Source organism: Rhipicephalus sanguineus, chromosome 2 (genome assembly GCF_013339695.2).
Source record: "Rhipicephalus sanguineus isolate Rsan-2018 chromosome 2, BIME_Rsan_1.4, whole genome shotgun sequence".
NCBI lineage: Eukaryota > Metazoa > Arthropoda > Arachnida > Ixodida > Ixodidae > Rhipicephalus > Rhipicephalus sanguineus.
Window position 1 is genome coordinate 34,649,010 of NC_051177.1, and position 14,669 is coordinate 34,663,678.

Here is a 14,669-nt window from a genome sequence, read left to right on the forward strand (position 1 = left end):
ACCAGATACTTTTAAAAACGCATGTGGCGTAATTACCTCGATTGCCTGCTCTGTCATTGTCAGATACTTGGACGGATTTTCGAAACATCGCCAAATTGTTGTCACATGTCCAACGCCAGTCTTCGACGACTGCGTAATTTTGTTGCTCTTTACTTTGCAAATAGACGAACTGCTTCATGCTAGCGCTCTGTTAAAGACGATGCGAGGGCGGTGTGCGAGGGCGCTAGATTGACGGCTCGTCCGCTCGGCGCGCTGTGCAGGGGCACGGTGAACAACTTCATCGTGTTCCGGCTGGTGCAGTTCCTGAGCCCGCTGCTGATGCCCAAGGAATCCAAGATCCTGCAGTTCATGTACAAGTACGGCCACGCCCTGCGGCCGCCTCCCTCAAAACGAACCCGATGCCTGGACATCATGGAGCCCTACTTCAAGCCGCTCCTGCTGACCGCAGCCAAGGTTACCTTCAAGGACACCGAGACGAAGCGTGCCGAGGTTGGTTCATTCATTCATTCATTCATTCATTCATTAGGACGTGTTAACAAATTCACGTAGCTTAGTTTCCCTCCCCTTAAGGAAAGCAAAATTGCGATGAAAGCATTCGTCGGGTTCGGTGCTCATTTACTTTCCTATTAGGACGTGTTATCACATTCACTTGGCTCCCTTATAAATGAAAGGATTCGGCTGTGGTGCAATGACCCAATAAAAGTTCAATTCGATCCTGTTTGGAAAAATATAGGTACCGCTAATTTGCTCGAATTGTAGTTTTCGTTCCCCTCTCTCTTCTAACCACTTCTTTTTTATTTATTTATTTATTTATTTATTATTTATTTATTTATTTATTTATTATTTATTTATTTATTTATTTATTTATTTATTTATTTATTTATAGAGTACTGCTAGCCTCTAGATGAGGCTGTATGCAGGAGTGGGTAGTAACAAGTATAAAACGAAGTTTACATATTTAACGAATTAAGATGCAACATTCGTGTCACTTGAATCGACAAGAAAAAGAAAAAAAAAACATGGTTGATCCCTCCGTCATAGGAATCGGAATAACACGAAAGTAAAACGTGACCTCCTTACAGAAATAGTTGAATGTTTGTTATACATTTATATAAGAGAGTTTGCACAATGTATATAGATGTCTAGTAGCTATAGCACCGTTTAACGTCGATGCACCCACTTTGATGCTTAGTGGTTCATCTAAATCCCGACGACTAACGTACACGTTCAATGATTAAACAAACCCTTGTGGTAGCTGTAGTAGTTAACGGTGAAAGCGTAATCAGAGAACGAGCTGTGAGAGCCAGAAGAGCGTCGCATGTTAGACGCAGAACTTGGTCGCCATCCTGCGGCATGTTAAAGTGTGATTGAACACCACGGCCGGACTAGAGGGAAACGCAGAGCGCGTCGTGCCGCCCCGGTAGCCCGGCCGCGATTTTTCTCGCGGCAACCGTAAGCGGGGAACGCGGTGCTACAACCAGGTGAGGCAGGTGCGCGTCGCAGAGGTATCTTTGGTTTGGATTAGCGTGATGCTATGAGTGAGGCCGACGCTTTTACGACGTTTGGGCTAAGATCGCCACCTCGCGGTGTGTTAAGGCATTGAAAAAATTGTGATTATATTGAAAACGCGCCGAATGGGACGGACGTGTAGCAACAAGCGTTGCAGATGCTAATCGCGGAAGCCACAGTAATGATGAATTACTTTACCGCTCCTAGAGGGCAACATCACCCCGCCGACCGAGAGCTCTGTGAGAGGAGAGAGTGAGATATAAAAGGCGCGTTTGTAAACGTCTAAAGACTGTGACTGTTGCGTAGTGGATAGCGTGCCCGGCCGGCATCTGTTCTTGCGGACCGAGCCATCGTGGGTTCGATGCCCGTTGGCGGAACTTCTTTTCTTTGCCATCTGATCGTGTACGTTTTTTCAACGTCATTTTCATAACGGAAATACGTCACTGAAGTCTTGGTGGACCCCGGCATAAAACAATTTCGTGTTAAAAATGTGCTCCGGAAAAGCGAGATACAGAGCACATACGCAACGTTTCAAGCACTGGTATTCGCGAACACTGATTGCAGGAAGAAATTACAGAACTTATTTTCACGTAAAGAAGGAAAAAAAAATCAAGACGCAACAAACGTTTCACATCAACTTAAAGGGGTTAAAGAAAGGGGTTAAAATGCGCTCCCCCCCCCCCAAAAAAAAAAGAAAAGAAAAAAATAAGTGCAACGCTTATGGACAACGTTTGAAACTATAGCGGCTGTAAATGATTGTCAAAGTGATTACAACTGAAGAGCTTGTACAAAAGAATCAGTAGTTGGACATTCCACAACGCTGGCTGGTAGGCGGTTCAATTCACGAATTGTCTTCGGAAAAAAAGAATTTGCGAAAATTTCAGTGCGGCAGGAATATTCTTTTATTTTTTTAGTATTGTGTGACGGGGTGGCTCTCCTGGGCACTGGCTCCATGTAAGTGTGTTTATGTATGCCAAGTTTGTCATGAAATAGCAGGTGCATAAATTTTAATTGGTCGCGTTGGCGCCGCTTTTGCAGACATTCTAAACCTGCTTTCTTTACCAAAGCAACCGCAGAAGTGCGCCAGCTATAAGAACGATATACAAACCTATAGCCGCTTTCTTTTGGGCAGTTTCTAGTTTGTTTGTTGTCTTGAGTATATGGATCCCAAACTATTGATGCATATTCTATTACGGGACAGACTAAAATTTTATACAATATTAATTTTACCTCGTGTGGCGATTGCTGCAAATTTCTTTTTTAAGTAACTAAGTTTCCGCGTAGCCCTCCGCACAACTTCCGATATGTACTTCTTCCACCTCAGATCCGACGTTACTGTCACCCCGATGTATTTGTATCTCTTTACAATAGCGAGAGACGTGCCACCCACGCAGTATGAAAAACTTAATGGCCGTCGTTTTCGTGTCACTGTTATCGCAACTGATTTTTTTTACATTTAATTTTATTTGCCAATCTGTGCACCACATTGCAATCTGTGCTACTTCTTCCTTCGTTCATCGGTTAGTTCCTTCATTTCCTCTTTTCTTCCTTTCATTCTTTCTTCTTTCATCCCTCCCCTCCTCTTCCCAGTGTGATTGATTGATTGATTGATTGATTGATTGATTGATTGATTGATTGATTGATTGATTGATTGATTGATTGATTGATTGATTGATTGATTGATTGATTGATTAAATGTGTTGGTCTATTAGCCAAATTCTAGTTGACAACCCGATCTCTCTCGATAACATGCAAACTGACAAATACGTTTTTAGGGGCGAAGCTCCTTAAGGCGGCACCCGTTCGTCCCTCGTAGTCGTCGCAGTCGTAGTAGTCCGTAACCAGTCTTACGCTTTGACCTCCAAGGTGGTGCCGGTGGGAGATTTTTCCTCTGCGTTGTTGAACAATAAAAAATTCGCAGCGTGCGCGTTAACTAAAAGCCGAATTCTTCTGTCTCTCATTCCCCATTAGCAGCCATTGGCATGTTCCAGTAGGAAACGTTAGTAGAAGTAGAAGTGTAAGTGTTAGCTAAAAGCCGACTTCTTCTGTCTCTCATTCCCATTAGCAGCCATTGTTTACCTCCAAGGTAGTGCCTGGTGAGATTTCTCCTGTGCGTGATTAAACAATAAAATTTTGTTCAAAACGCCGTTGATTGATGAAATAAACCAACGAAAGACGCCAGATGTTTTGTAAAAGCAAAACGAAAGAACGCCAGATGTTTCTAAAGCAAAACGAAAAGACGCCAGCTACTTAACGAAAGACGCCAGATGTTTTCTAAAGCAATGGTTTTCTAAACAATGAAAATTCACAGCGTACATGTAAAATTAAAGTGAGCTGCAAGTCGCCATAACTCATCGAACCTTTAGTATAAACGCGCCCGATCTCACGTCGGTGATGATGTACTGGGCAGAATTCACGGAAGATTCACGGTTTACCGATGAACCTCCGCAGCTTCGCCCACTCATCATCATTCACTCCGTGGATATGCTGTGATTTTTTGTATGTGCTACTCGCAGGCGAGCCGCGCTATCGCCAACCTGAAAGAGTCGTTCAAGCGCATGTCCATCAACTCGTTCTACCCCCACACGGAGCAGAGCACGCTCAACAACAAACTTCGGCGCATGCGCATTTACTACTTCTACCCGTACGAGACCAAGGAGTACCAGTACATGAAACAGTGGTACCGCTCCTGGGTAAGCATACGCTTGTCTCTCCGAAGCGGTTCCAGAGCCCACCAAAATTGCCTAGTGTTACCAGAGAGTGGTATTGAAGGACTCCGGTATTACAGACACTAACAGTCACTGTAAACCCCTGTATTACTTTCAGTAACCTCTGTATGGCGCCGCTCGTGTTGCCTCGATAGTTTTGCTTCGAGTCTGTGCTTTGTGTGCGTCCTTTTATCTGCAATTCTCCCAGGGCAAGTACCACCTAAGCTAACAAATTCTTTTGAAATGTAAGATTGTGATATTTTGGGCCTTTAGATTAGGCGAGTGTGAAACTGCACAGAAACAGTGTCCACTATCCGTCATTGCTTCGAGAGCTTTCATTCCATGAGACAGAGAAAAGTACAACCAAAAATACAAATTCAAGAGTACAATGCTTTTGTCGTCGTGCTTTTCCCTGTACGTGTTTAAACCTATTGTGCTGAGCATTACGTCACCGATGAGCAAATGTCAACTTCTCATAGAAACATTCGAGGTTTAGTTGCAAATATAATCCCATGGCGCATCGCATGACAGATGTGCGAGCAGCAAGGGCGTAACATTGTCGCATATCTGTGTTAAATAATGGTTGTATATGAAAATGCGATGCGAGTCATCTTCGGCGTCTGTTCTGTTCTGATCGTAATTCACTATACTGCTTGCTGATTGATCGCCAACCACAGAAAAAGTTGCAGTACAAGTACGGCCAGATTGTCAAGAGCTTCCGGAATGCGGGCTTCGAGTTCGCCAAGTCCCAAGCCCACAAGACTATCCAGGACTTCGAGTAAGCTATAGGCCATCGTTGTCAAATCGTTTCTCTAGTGAACGCCTTCGTGGCGGATCGCTGACAGCTTGTTGCTACTTCTTCGCTCAGGTGGAAGGGCTCTGTGTTCCAGCAGGACCCGTTCTACGACGCCGACAACAACGCTCTTTGTGAGTCATTGTTCGAACCCACCGTCAGATCGCAGTTAAATTGAAACGAAAGGAAGTGAAAAGCTTATTTTTTTGTTTTCGTTCACGCGTAATTCTTTACGCGTTTTCTTTCTCTCTTTTGCTTGTCTTCAGACATCCCTGCCAGCTTGTTCGAGCCACCGCTGTATTACGGAGACTCGTTCCTGTAAGTTGAAATTGTACTTAATTGTATCCGACTCTTACTCGAGTTCGTAGACAGCGTCGGCGATGAGGAACCTTTGCGGATAAAACAGCACGAAGACCGGACACAAGAGAAAGGAGCGCACAACACGAGCGCTGATTATCAATTGAGCACAGTTTATTACGGCAAGAGAAATCGTGTCACGAGTGTCAAAAAAAAAAAAAAAAAACACGTCAGCATGTTTCCTTCCGTCCAGTCCTCGCGCTGTTTTTTTTTTTTTCCTTCTAAGTAACAAGTACCAGCTAGCCCTTCAGCAAGCCCTATCAATGTTGCACGCAGGCCATTCTCGATCCCCATGTACGGCTGGCGAATTGGCGTGAAGATGTTCCAGGCCATCGACTACCGAGGTAAGATAAAGAAATACGTCCGTGCGCTGTGGTTGTGGCTGGATTACATTTGACTGCTCCTTAAATAGCAGTAATTATCATATTCTATTAGATCACGTCCTCCCATTACAGTGATACTTCTTAATCCACTGCAGATCACAAAAATTACCACGAACCGACACAACACATTGATTCTTAACCAATAGTTCATCGATCTTCAAATTATTTCTAACGATATATAGCTTTTTTTTGCAGTAATTTGGGACTGCATCTAAAAACGGGACTAGATCAGATAGCACTATCATTTCTCGGCGTGTCGCGCTATATTAAAGTATATTATCTCAGATACATGCACGGACAAGTTGACAAAACAGCGTTAATAGAGACGAGTAAGAAAATAAGTATAGACACATGCATGCATTAACACTCTGTACCAGCATTTTCAGTACTCGCCTTTTATAGCATCGTTTCGTCAATTAAGTATATGTGAACGCTGAAGAACTGCAGCCAGTTTCCATTCTATTGCATTAACAATCAAGCTAACATCGTGGTTTAGCGCTAAAAGAGACAGACACATGTGAGAGACAGGACAGGCGCTACTAACAACTGGTTTATTGCAAGGGTTCCAATAGAATAAATACCAAACTGGTGCGCAGACGTAACGAACGCGTAACAAGACGTCACCACTTATCAGGCTACAGGCATGTGGCATCAAAAAGCCTAATCTCATTTCTATACAAGCAGATAGATGTGTCGCTAACACAGTTAGTACCTTTTTTCTTTATATGATACGCCTCCCAGAGTTCGCGGGCTGATTTGTTCCAGCTTCTTCCTAGAATCTTAGCCTCTCGAAATATCGGCTCACACATGCATTTTCGGCAGTGGGACGAAAGATGGGCCCCATCTACTTTCTTTAGATTTTGCGCATGCTCCCTTAACCGGTCATTAAGGCATCGGCCTGTTTGCCCTATGTACGACTTACCGCAAGACAGCGGTATATCATAGACCACTCCTTGCACGCATTTCACAAAGGGCGAGGCATGCTTCTTTGAGCACCCTTTCTTCTTGAAGCCCACCTTTGTTGTGCGAGGGCACAGCTGTGCAAGCTTGTTAGGCGCCGAAAAAACAAGCGGGACCCCATGCCTATTGGCAACCTTCTTCAGGTTGTGCGAAACCTTGTGCACATACGGCACAACTTCAGGTTTCTTCCCCGGAGCTCCCTCATCCGCTGTTTTTCGCTTGGCGCTGCCCTTCAGTTTTCGGAGTAGGGCCTCAGCCACAGCCACCAAGACCGGTCCAGGGAAACCCGCGGACAATAGTCTTTCCAATTGTTTCACAAAGGCCGCTTCTACTACATGTGAACACGACTTTCGCAAGGCCGATTCCAGGCAGGATATAGCGATGCCCCTCTTAACAAGCTTTAAGTGGGCAGAGTCATAGGGTAAGAGTTCTTTTCGTGCCCTAGGGGAATACATCCAACATGTGTTACTCTTACAAAAGCGCAAATTAAGATCTAAAAACTGCAATATGTTACTTTGGGGCAGCTCTCGCGTGAACGATAAGCCCTTTCCATGCTGTTTAAAAAGGTTGGTCACTAGGTCCACCTGGTTGGTCACTAGGTCACTAGGTCCATTTTAGAGACAATGATTTGTGCTTGCTACAGGCCGATAAAGACGGCAAGTTTGTTGTGTTACCGCATGGAGTGTACAATGAAAAAGCCATTCAGGCATTAAACAAAAACTTCACTCCCATCAAGACGAGTGTGTCAAAAGCAAAAGCTAGCGTAGCGAAACTTTGCAAAAGTTTAAATCTCGAAAAACTAGCTAAAGAAATAAAGGAAAGTAAAGGTAACACGTTGAGAGTCTTTTTCAGTGCAAAAACGCACAAACCGGAAGTGCCGTTCAGGACGATCGTAAGTGAGCGAGGCACCTGGCAACAAAATGTTAGTCAATTCCTTTTACGTACACTTACCAGCCTCGAGATAAAGGATCCCTTCTATACCCGAAATTCTGATGAGGTTGTAAAGTTCCTTCAGGATAATGAGTGCTCTGGCAATGCCTTTTCTATTGATGTTGAAGACTTATTCTATTCCGTCCCCCATGCCCACCTCTTTAATGCCGTGCGAGCGTGCATAGAAGAGAATGGTGTAATTCCCTTTCAAAACAGCGCAGGTCTCACGGTAGAGAATTTTTTTAACCCTTTTAGACGTTTACCTCAGGAACACTTTTATCTCTTTTAATGAGCAACAATTTTTGCAAGAAAAGGGAATTTGCATCGGGTCGTGCGTGGCGCCAATTTTGTGCAATATTTTTCTCGCTAACATTGACCAATGCCTTGAGCAGGTTCTAAGCCATGAGGTTAAAAAAGTTTTTAGATACATGGACGATTTTTTGATTATTTTAAGCGACAGTAGCACAGTGCCGTGCCGAGACCAGGTGGACCTAGTGACCAACCTTTTTAAACAGCATGGAAAGGGCTTATCGTTCACGCGAGAGCTGCCCCAAAGTAACATGTTGCAGTTTTTAGATCTTAATTTGCGCTTTTGTAAGAGTAACACATGTTGGATGTATTCCCCTAGGGCACGAAAGGAACTCTTACCCTATGACTCTGCCCACTCAAAGCTTGTTAAGAGGCGCATCGCTATATCCTGCCTGGAATCGGCCTTGCGAAAGTCGTGTTCACATGTAGTAGAAGCGGCCTTTGTGAAACAATTGGAAAGACTATTGTCCGCGGGTTTCCCGGGACCGGTCTTGGTGGCTGTGGCTGAGGCCCTACTCCGAAAACTGAAGGGCAGCGCCAAGCGAAAAACAGCGGATGAGGGAGCTCCGGGGAAGAAACCTGAAGTTGTGCCGTATGTGCACAAGGTTTCGCACAACCTGAAGAAGGTTGCCAATAGGCATGGGGTCCCGCTTGTTTTTTCGGCGCCTAACAAGCTTGCACAGCTGTGCCCTCGCACAACAAAGGTGGGCTTCAAGAAGAAAGGGTGCTCAAAGAAGCATGCCTCGCCCTTTGTGAAATGCGTGCAAGGAGTGGTCTATGATATACCGCTGTCTTGCGGTAAGTCGTACATAGGGCAAACAGGCCGATGCCTTAATGACCGGTTAAGGGAGCATGCGCAAAATCTAAAGAAAGTAGATGGGGCCCATCTTTCGTCCCACTGCCGAAAATGCATGTGTGAGCCGATATTTCGAGAGGCTAAGATTCTAGGAAGAAGCTGGAACAAATCAGCCCGCGAACTCTGGGAGGCGTATCATATAAAGAAAAAAGGTACTAACTGTGTTAGCGACACATCTATCTGCTTGTATAGAAATGAGATTAGGCTTTTTGATGCCACATGCCTGTAGCCTGATAAGTGGTGACGTCTTGTTACGCGTTCGTCACGTCTGCGCACCAGTGTGGTATTTATTCCATTGCAACCCTTGCAATAAACCAGTTGTTAGTAGCGCCTGTCCTGTCTCTCACATGTGTCTGTCTTTTTTTAGCGCTAAACCACGATGTTAAGTACTCACCAACTCGCCCAACAACAAGTTCTTATTAACAATTAAGTTCACTTTTCATACAAGGCTTGTCGCATGAGCCAGTTGGTGTTCCATAACTTAACAAAGAAAAAGACGACGAGAGCAAGCGCTTACTGTCAAGCGAATTCAGACGAAAAATCGGACGAAGAAATAGTCAAGAAACAGTCAACCTTTGTTACGTCATGATATAACAGGTGACCGCCGAAAAAAAGGAAGACAATATACGACATCAGCAACGGGGTCAGAAACTAGCCGGCTTTCAATGTTAAATGCCGGGTTCTTGTTTTTTTTTCTTTCTCAGTTGTGCGGTCACCTTTTGTATGACGTCACAAAATCTGCTTATTTTCCGCTATATATTTACGCCCTAATTAATGCAATTCATTCTGTCATCAATAAGCTCCTGTCGTCATCCATTGCTATTTGTTCCGATTCGTGCTGCGCCACTCCCGAAGTAAAAAAAAGAAAAGAAAAACTCAGGTTTCAACTTTTCTGCGACTGCTCGACATTTTTTACATCATCATCATTCTCATCATCGTCGTCTTCATCATCATCATCCTCATCATCATCCTGACTACGACCAGTGCAAGGCACAGGCCTCTGCCAAGTTTCTTCAATTAACCCGGTTCTGTGCTTGCTGCGGCCACGCTATCCCACCCCAAACTTCTTAATCTTATTTGCCTCGCTAACTTTTCAACCCCTCCCCATTTTTTCTCTCTCTCTCTCACCTGCTAATCTTCTGCCATTTAATTTTTAATTCACATTTGTTGTAGTTTTTAACTGAGGGTCCCGTTGTCAGTATTTATACTCTGGGACCCTCATCTGTATCCAAGTATTATGTGACTGATGTTCCAGTAGAACTCGTTGTTGGGCTAGTTGATGCATTGCATCAAGGAAATATATCCAGCCAAGAACAGACGAACACAGGAAACGGTGAAGGAGACAAGAAAGCGACTAGCTTATGCTTATGTAACCAATAAACTCAAACTGAAGCTGAAACTCTCTCTAAATATTTCCTCCAACAAACAACCGCTTATTACTACTCCCCCTCGCGCGCTTGTCTTCTCTTGGAACCCTGTTACTCTGTTGTATGTGACCAGCGGTTATCTTGCTTTCGACTAAGAAGACTAGCGCATATATATATATATATATATATATATATATATATATATATATATATATATATATATATATATATATATATATATTAGTGTAAGCACATTTAACGCACTTCATCGTTCTCATTTGTATATAGCCATCATCATCCCTGTTCTTCTTCTTCGTGGTTGTGTGCTGAGACAGACACTGTGGAATAAACGGTTCTGCTGACGTTCTCTGGTCCGATCGTCCTGCGTCTTTCACAGCGGTGGAGGTGCTGTATATACACATACACGGTGTCCCAGCTATCTTTAGCCAAGGGTTAAAAAATACAATATTAGAGGCAGGCGAGTGAAATCAGTTGCAAATTTCTGACAGCCACCTTGCGCACTACAATTTTTTTTATTTTGTAATTAACTAATTTGTTAATTAGAATTATTTAAATTAATTGCTAAATATTGACTTTAGGCAAGAAATGCGGCTTGCGAAGTTCGAGAGCTTCTTCAGAAACCCCAATTACATTATTTACGATAAAGAAAGTCTCACGTATACCATTTTTTTCCAAGCTGCAAAGAAAGCCAGCGAAATACAAAAATAACCACGTGACGAGCGCATTAGCGCGCCACGAGAATGCTGCCCTCAGCCGTGGTTTGAGCGAACGAAATCAGCTGCAGCCGCGACTCGCCGTCTCTGTTGCAGCGGTTGGCTGATAAGGCTGCTCACCGAGCGGTAGGCCGCTCGCTACAACTTGCACCGTCACGCGTGCCAACTGGCTGACGCGCGGGCCAAGAAACCATCGTTAACTTATCGGCCTACCGCTGACGCGGAGACGGCGAGTCGCGGCCGCAGCTGATTTCGTTCGCTCAAACCACGGCTGAGGGCAGCATTCTCGTGGCGCGCTAATGCGCTCGTCACGTGGTTATTTTTGTATTTCGCTGGCTTTCTTTGCAGCTTGGAAAAAAATGGTATACGTGAGACTTTCTTTATCGCAAATAATGAAATTGGGATTTCTGAAGACGCTCTCGAACTTTGCAAGCCGCATTTCTTGCCTAAAGTCAATATTTAGCAATTTAATTAGATAACCCCTAATTAACAAATTGGTTAATTAGCCAACAAAAAAGTGTCTGTAGTGCGCAAGGTGACTGTCAGTAATTTGCAACTGATTTCACTCGTCTGCCTCTAATATTGTATTTTTAACCCTTCGCTAAAGATAGCTGGGACACCAGGTATATATATTACATTTTAGTTTGCACGAGACTAGTTATTTTTGGCCTATCCCATTCCCAATTGAAGACTATAACTGTGATAGAAAGGTCCGATGCAATCCCTTTTCTATCGGGGCACATCAAAAAATCACCATCTCCCGCTAAAGGGGACCATGAGGCGATGCGAAGCAGCGTTTCGGCATGTCGAGCCCGCGTTTCAGAGGGGGAGTGGAGAGGGATGTGGAGAGAGGAGATGTGTGGAGAGGGTTTGCGCATGCGCAGTAAGGGTAGTCACGCCGCACACCCCACCACCGGATTGAACTCGCCATAAGATGCTTCACATCTAAAACAAACCGAACTCTAAAACAGCTTAGGTGTTTTCGTCGGTTTCGAATGCAGGTCGCACCATCACGGACAGCGCCCAGTACCGCAACTGGTGGGGCGAGACGCTGATGGCGCGCTACAGCGAGGTGGAGAAGTGCTTCCGCAGCGCGCACGGCTCGCTCAAGCTGGCCGACGAGTCTGAGCTGTACGACCACATCGCCGACAGCGCGGTGGTGATCGTGCTCTTCCGGGAGTACAAGCGCGTCGTCCAGTCGCGCGTCGGCCCCGACAAGGACATCCGGCTGCGGGACATCAAACACTTCTCCGGCGACAACCTCTTCTTCCTCTCGCTGGCCCACGTGAGCCCTCCAGCATTGCATCTAAGCAAGAACGCCTGCGAAAGCGGGATGACCATACTTGATAATTGCTCGATGTAAACCAGCAGCTAATGAATCCAAGGAGGCTATAGAGACCGTTAATTGTGCTGTTCTAAGTGTATTGTAATAACTGTGATACAAGTGTGAAGAAAGTAAAGTGGACGAAAAGACAACTTTTCGCCGGCAGAGACCGAACCTGCGACCTTCGGATTACTCGCCCATCGGGCGCGTAATCCTTCCCTTGGCTTCATTATCTGCTGGTTTACATTAAGCTTGTGTCAAACAAAGAAACGAGCCCTCGAAAATGTCCTTCCTTCATTAATAATTGCTAGGCTTTTACGTCCCAAAATAACGATATGATTATGAGAGACGCCGTAGTGGAGGGTTCCGGAAATTCGACCACCTGGGGTTCTTTGACGTGCACCTAAATTTCAGCACACGGGCCTCTAACATTTCGCCTCCATCTAAATGCGGCCGCAGGCGGTCGGGATTCGATCCCGCGACCTTCGGGTCATCAGCCGAACACCATAACCACTATAGGCTACCGCGGCGGGTCACGAAAGCGGAAGTTCGCGGTTAGCCTTAAAAATCTTTCCTTGGGAAAATCCTGCACTTGTCGATGAATGCAAGCACGACTGTGCTAGGAAAAGAATTTCCGTATTTGGAAATTCCGTGTTCCGTATTGTAGAGTAATCCTTGTGATCGAGTCACGTGCAGTCGCCATACTAGTTTTCTATAGTGTAAGCTAGATAACCGGGCGCTAGTGATGCAGAACTATCGGTAAATTGACTATCGATAGTATCGATAGTTTTTTTGAAACTATCGATAGTGTAGACAAACTATCGATAGTACTACTATCGACAAATTATCGATAGTGCAATCGGTACTACCATGGTAAATATTACTAGCAATATTACTGCCACGTGTGTTTATTGCTTTGTTTTGATGTATTCGGGTTTCACCCACAAAGACTGTTAGCAACGTTTGACGCAGACTGCGCCGTAATGTTTGAGAAGCTTCACGATTGTTTGAGATCATTCTGTTAAGCTTACGCGCCGGACGCGAATAGTCAGTTTATTCGAGAGCTTACGCGAGCACCAGCGATAACGCTGTAAGGTTCGATTACTGATATATAAAAGACGACGCTTTCCAGCGATGGTCAGATTACTCGATGGCCGACGACTGTTCTCGCCGCTCTCAGTGCGCAGCTTGTATCGCTTGTATTTTGAGTTTTGATTTTCTGGTCACAGGATCACCCAAATAAAGAGCTCCATATTTCCCACTCTTGTTGCAGCATTCTTCACCGTCACAACAACGTGACAATATTATCGACAGTGGTGTGACTAATGATGCTGTTGCGGGTAGGCCATATTGCCAAAATATTTGTGATAGCCTACTATCAGCTTCGCTTAATTTATGAGCAATTTTTGGCAAAAGAAATAAATTATTTCCGCAGTGAAAAGGGCAGAATATGTCCATCAATAAATCAATAAATTCACATCCAAAAGCAATGAGTTACACCGTACAATTAACAAACTTAGTTCATGATATTTTTTGTATTTTGAAATCATAAAGTGCAATGTAAATTTGAAGCCGCGCAGTTCCACTACATGTAACGCCTTCCTTTCCGCTACAACTGAATAGTTTGACTTTACGATTATGTGTCAGCAAAGCACTCAGGTGAAGAACACCGTCATGTCAACTTTCTTGCCCTTCAGCCTGCTCCTCCGGCTCCCCTATGTACCACGCGCGCGGGGAACCAAGCTTAGTCTGCAACGAGTTCATGCTGTTGGTTTTATAGTATCGATAGTACCATCGAATTTTTTACTCTCGATAGCGCTATCGATAGTATTTTTTATCATCGATAGTTCTATAGTGACTCAGCTATCGATAGTATCGATAGTGCCATCGATAGTTCTGCATCACTACCGGGCGCTCCTGCTTTCAATGTCGTAATCCGTATACTATCATGCAAATGAGCTACATGCACTCCCCTTCTTAGTAGTAAAAAATTGATGACTTAAACTACCCCTCATCTTCTACCCCTTGACCTGCCGCCTGCACTGTTGACCATGTTGGACGTTAACAGCTAACTCAGCTTAGATCTCATTTGCTCTTATTCTATCGCGATGGTACGCTGTTTTGCGGAGGTAGACCGGCTAAGGTGACCTCTCTCTCATTTTGTTTTCAGGGCGTGTGCACGCGGATTTTCAACGACGCAGCGCAGGTGCAGAAGAAAGGCGGGAAGCGCATAGCGCAAGACAGGTAAGGCCTGCGTCGCTTTAAATTTACCTGTGGTAGAAATGCAAAAATAATATAAACACCACTCTTTGACTTACTAGTAGTTTCGCTCGCCCCCAGCTTTTAATATATGCAAGCTTGTAATGCATGTAACTCGCCAGGAGATTATAGGAGTAACAAGAGCCGCTTAGTCGCGGTTGGTCCCATATTTCAGGAAAT

The 14,669-nt window shown here is 44.6% G+C and overlaps 1 protein-coding gene across 1 annotated transcript in view; it reads left to right on the forward strand.

The window, feature by feature from the left end:
- Nucleotides 1-14,669, forward strand: part of LOC119382700 (neprilysin-1) — a 30,328-nt gene that overhangs the window by 14,406 nt on the left and 1,253 nt on the right. The window contains exons 8-15 of the mRNA XM_037650525.2: nucleotides 261-489; nucleotides 4,026-4,202; nucleotides 4,895-4,995; nucleotides 5,086-5,144; nucleotides 5,277-5,328; nucleotides 5,644-5,711; nucleotides 11,908-12,191; nucleotides 14,401-14,474. Of these exons, the coding sequence (XP_037506453.1) occupies nucleotides 261-489; nucleotides 4,026-4,202; nucleotides 4,895-4,995; nucleotides 5,086-5,144; nucleotides 5,277-5,328; nucleotides 5,644-5,711; nucleotides 11,908-12,191; nucleotides 14,401-14,474 (1,044 nt within the window). The remainder of the gene's footprint in view (nucleotides 1-260; nucleotides 490-4,025; nucleotides 4,203-4,894; nucleotides 4,996-5,085; nucleotides 5,145-5,276; nucleotides 5,329-5,643; nucleotides 5,712-11,907; nucleotides 12,192-14,400; nucleotides 14,475-14,669) is intronic.